The sequence below is a fragment of the Apteryx rowi genome, unplaced genomic scaffold (genome assembly GCF_003343035.1).
Source record: "Apteryx rowi isolate R43461 unplaced genomic scaffold, aptRow1 scaffold_68, whole genome shotgun sequence".
Classification (NCBI taxonomy): Eukaryota; Metazoa; Chordata; class Aves; order Apterygiformes; family Apterygidae; genus Apteryx; species Apteryx rowi.
This window is the reverse complement of record NW_020450960.1, coordinates 1,381,627-1,386,152: the sequence shown is the minus strand read 5'-3', so window position 1 is coordinate 1,386,152 and position 4,526 is coordinate 1,381,627. Positions and strand designations below refer to the sequence as shown.

General features: G+C 74.7%; 1 protein-coding gene across 1 annotated transcript in view; it reads left to right on the top strand.

The window, feature by feature from the left end:
• Nucleotides 1-4: 4 nt before the first annotated feature.
• Nucleotides 5-4,526, top strand: part of MAP7D1 (MAP7 domain containing 1) — a gene marked incomplete at its 5' end in the record, with an annotated part of 8,979 nt that continues 4,457 nt past the window's right edge. Inside the window, 6 exons of the mRNA XM_026086077.1 lie at nucleotides 5-32; nucleotides 191-259; nucleotides 738-901; nucleotides 1,129-1,243; nucleotides 2,689-2,799; nucleotides 3,691-4,256. Of these exons, the coding sequence (XP_025941862.1) occupies nucleotides 5-32; nucleotides 191-259; nucleotides 738-901; nucleotides 1,129-1,243; nucleotides 2,689-2,799; nucleotides 3,691-4,256 (1,053 nt within the window). The remainder of the gene's footprint in view (nucleotides 33-190; nucleotides 260-737; nucleotides 902-1,128; nucleotides 1,244-2,688; nucleotides 2,800-3,690; nucleotides 4,257-4,526) is intronic.

Below are 4,526 nucleotides of genomic sequence, written 5' to 3'. Positions count from 1 at the left end.
CGCCCCGGCCGCCAGCCCCAGGCCCAAGCAAGGTGGGTGCCGCGGGGGTCCCGGCTGGGCCCCGTCCGGGGCTCGTCCCCGCGGATGCCCGCTGTGCTCCGGTGACGCCGGCACGCTGCTGGACGAGCCCGCGGCCGGCCGCGCCGGGGGTCCRGGCGCCGCTCTCACGGGTTTCCCTCCCGCTCTGCAGATGCCCAGAAAGCCCAGGCGAGGCACAAGCAAGCGAAGGAGCGGCGCGAGGAGCGAGCCAAGTACCTGGGTGAGCAGGGACGGGGGCGGGTGGCGGGGAGGGACGCGGGGTCCCTGCCTCTCCGGGGGTGCCAGCGCCCCGTGAGCCCCGGGACGCGCCATCGGGAAGGGAAAGTGCAATAGGGACGGAGCCGGCTGCGGAGCTTTGCCGGGGTCACGGCAATCCCATTAGCGGCTGAGCCCGCGGAGGGCAGGAGGGGCGGCCGGGGGGTGCGCGGGTGCCCCCCACCGAGTGCAGGCGCCCCCGCTCCGTGCAATGCCGCCGGGGCTGCGCGGGGGCCCAGCTCGTGCCCGTCCCYGCGCTCTTCCCACCCTCGCTGCCCCATTGTTCGCCGGGCCGCGGTCCGGCCGGCTCCCGCGCTCCCTTTTGTCCTGCCCAAACTCCTCCCTCGCCACGCTGCTCCCCGGCCCGGCCGCGGCGGGGATGCCGCACGCCCCGGGGAGCCCAGCGCCCGGTGCGACGCCGGTGCCTGGGCTCCCCCCGGCAGCTGCCAAGCGGGTGCTGTGGCTGGAGAAGGAGGAGAAGGCCAAGGTGCTGCGGGAGAAGCAGCTGGAGGACCGCCGCAAGCGCCTGGAGGAGCAGCGGCTGAAGGCGGAGAAGCGCCGCGCCGTCCTCGAGGAGCGGCAGAGGCAGAAGCTGGAGAAGAACAAGGTGGGGACGGGGCAGGCGTGGGCGCAGCCGSGCCAGCGGGGAAACGCTCCGGCTGGGGAGACCCCGGGGCTCCAGCAGCCCCTCCGGGGGCCCGTTCCCGCGGTGCACGGCTCCTCGGGCCGGCGCACGCAAGCGTCCCCATCGCTGCAATGCTCTCGCCCTCGGGCTCTGCGGCCRGTCCCCGGCCCCGGCTCCAGCCCTCACCCCGTCCCTCTCCCCCCGGGCAGGAGCGCTACGAGGCGGCGATCCAGAGGTCGGCCAAGAAGACGTGGGCAGAGATCCGGCAGCAGCGGTGGTCGTGGGCAGGGGCCCTGCACCACGGCTCCCCCGCGCACAAGGACGGTGAGTGCGGGGCCTCGCGGGCGCTGCGCCGGCCCCGCTCCCGTCCCGCGCCGGGGGGCCAGGCTGGGCGCCGTGGGACTCGCGCGAGGGGGGTCGGACCCGCCAAGCCTGGGCATCCCCCGTCGCGCCGCGGGTCGCGCTGCCGTTGTGCCGGGGACGCGGGATTGCTGCCGTGGTGCGTCGTGGCCCCTTGGGGTCTCTTGGCTTTTCCCCGCTCTCGTGGCGCTGCGTCCTTCGGGCTGGTTGAGTTGGGGGCTGCATCGTCCCACCTGCAGCGCGGGAGCGTCCGCAGTCGCCGCTGAAGGGACCTGGAGCGAGGATGGCCCCGGCTGGCCGGGCGAAGCCACGGGGATGGCCCGGCCGTGCCGCCCCGCTCCAGGGCTGCTGGCATGGAGCCGGGTGCTGGTGTCTCCCGCGGGAGCTGCATGGGGACGCGCGCAGTGGCGTGTCCCCCGGTCCCGCCATGCAGGGGGCCCTGGCACGGGGATGCTCCTGGGCGTGCATGGAGGAGTCGGCAGTGCCGTGTCGAGGCCGGTGCCGTGCGTGCCCCAATCCGCTGCAATGGGAGCAGCGAGCCCGGCCGGCTCCTCTCAGTCCCAGCTGCGGAAGGGCCAGGGCCGTGGTGCTGCCCAGCGCGGCCACTGCGCTCCGTTTGCTCCGGCGGCAGGGGCGAGCTGCGGTGCCGGGTGCCCGCCGGCGACGGGCTGCGGCTTTCCGATCTGGGCGAGCCCATCCTGGGTCCGGCTCGGGGACAGCGCGGCCGGCAGCGACGTGCCGCTCTGCGGCGCCTGGCTACAGCGGGCGAGGGGACCCTCCGGGTTTCCCAGCGAGCTTCCACGGGGAGGCGCCGCGGGAACCGCCGCCAACGCGGGAGCATCTCCCGGGGAGCCCCGCTCCTCGGTGGCAGCGCTCGCAGGGCGCGTGGCAGCCTGGCACCGCGGCCCTGCCGAGGGACCCGCCAGGGCAGGGGGGTCCCGGTGCCCCGTCAAGGCTCTGCCGACCGTCGGCACCTTCCCGGCACTGTCGCGGAGACGAAGAGCTGGTGCGAGAGTTGTCCCGTGTCTGTCTGGACGCCCTTCTCCCCCTCCGGACTGGCTGCTCCCTCGTGGTGCTGCCGAGGCCTTTCCCGGCCAGCCCCGCTCCCGACGCTTCCTGGGATCCGGCACCGGGTCCCCGAAGACGCCGTCCCTGCATGAGCGGTCGAACCTCCCAGCATGACCCCCGTCCCGGGGATCGGGCGCCGTGCGATGCGGCATGCCGGCGCCGCGGCAGCATCCCGGCGTCGCCCGCCTCCGGCTCCTCTCCGTGCCCAGCCTGCTCCTGCTCCTGCTCCCGCCGACCTCCGCAGCCCCGTTGCCTGCAGAGCAGTGCATGCTGCATGCGAGGGCCCCCCCGGCCCCCCGGCACCGTGACCTTAACGCCCTTGTGTCTTTTCCCTCCTCCAGGTGCGAGCCGGTGCTCGGTGTCGGCCGTAAACCTCCCCAAACACGTGGACTCTATAATCAACAAGCGGCTCTCCAAATCCTCCGCCACCCTCTGGAACTCTCCCAGTAGAAGTAAGAGACCTTTGCGTGTGCCCGCAGCGCGGGGGGCTGGCGGCCCCGGCCCCCGCCAGCGCTAGGGACCCCCAGAGCCAGGGAGCCCCCCAAGCCCCCCCGGCCCTGCCTTGCAGCACGGTGCCCGCGGAGAGAGGAGAAGCCGTTCGCCCGTTTTTCTCTCGCAGGAGGAGGCGGGAGCCGGCCGGCGGCTCCTCRCCGTTGCAGAGCCGGCCGCGCGCGCGGGGTGGGAGGAAGAGGAGGAGCAGCCGGGCAGTGCCGGAGCTGCGGAGCGGGTGCCGTCGCCGTCGGGGGCTGCGCCGAGCAGGGAGGGCGGCGCGGCGGTGCACGGGGGGCAGTGGCTCCCCGGCGGATGCTCCCGCTGCGTCTGCCCCGGCCCCGTGGCCTTTCCAGGCGGGGGGCTGCAGGGAGGAGGAGGAGGAGGAGGAGGAGGAGGCCGGCGGAGGGGACCCATGGGGTGCCGTGCCGTGCCGTGCCGTGCCCRCGGCCGGCTCCGTGAGGCCGCCCCAGCCCTCGGCAAGACGCCCGTGCCGCAGGGCTGCGTCCCGGCGCCGGGGCTGCTGTTGTGTTTCTCGGTTGCCTGGAGATGGGAGCTCGCGCCGTCCCGTCCCGTCCCATCCCATCCCGTCCTGGGGTATAAATAGCTGGAGCAGCTGCGGCGGGCGGCTGCTGGGGCGGGAGGGACGTGGCGTGGCACGGCGCGGCCGCCTCCGCCGGCCCCCACAGCCCCCAGCCCGGCAGCGAGAGCGGCCTCGGGCAGCGCAGCCCAGCGGCGTCTCCGCTCCRTGGGAGCGGCAGCTCCTGCCAGCTGGAGGTCCGGCAGCTTTCCCCCGCCCCGCTTCCCTCCCCAGCGCCGCTGCCCCGTCTCCCTTTTCTCCTCCCGGTGTCAAGGGCGCCCGACGCGGGGGCGCCCCGACAGTGAGGGCACGGACGGTCCTTGCGACCGTCTGCACAGGCGCTCCGTGTTTGCCAGCGGCATCGTGCAGCACGGCTGGGGGCTCTTTGCGGTGCACCGGCTCCGCGGTGCTGGCATCGTGCACCACGGCCAGGGGCTCTCGGTGGTGCACCGGCTCCACGGTGCCGGCATCATGCAGCACGGCTGGGGGCTCTTGGCGGTGCACCGGCTCCGCAGCACTGGCATCGTGCAGCACGGCCAGGGGCTCTTTGCAGTGCACCGGCTCCGCAGCACTGGCATCGTGCAGCACGGCCAGGGGCTCTTTGCAGTGCACTGGCTCCGCAGCACTGGCATCGTGCAGCACGGCCAGGGGCTCTTGGTGGTGCACTGGCTCCATGGCACCGGCATCATGCAGAACGGCCGGGGGCTCTTTGCAGTGCACCGGCTCTGCGGCACCGGCATTGTGCAGCATGGCCAGGGGTTCTCAGCGGTGCACCAGCTCCGCGGTGCCAGCATCGTGCACCACGACCGGGGGGGCTCTTTGCGGTGCACCGGCTCCACGGTGCCGGCATCGTGCAGCACGGCCGAGGGCTCTCAGCAGTGCACCGGCYCTGTGGCATGCCCAGCTCCGCGGTGTGCCCAGCAGCTCGGTGGCCCCGGGCCGGGCTGCGAGGGGTGGGTGGGCTGCCGGGTGTCGCAGCCGCCGCGCTGCTCGCCCCGCTCGTGGCAGCCTGTGCGGCTTCGCGGGGCCAGTGCCGTCACTGCGCCGTAGCGCCGTCCCCCGCTGCGTCCCCCGCCGTGGGTGCACCTCGTCTCAGCCGCGCCGGAGCAG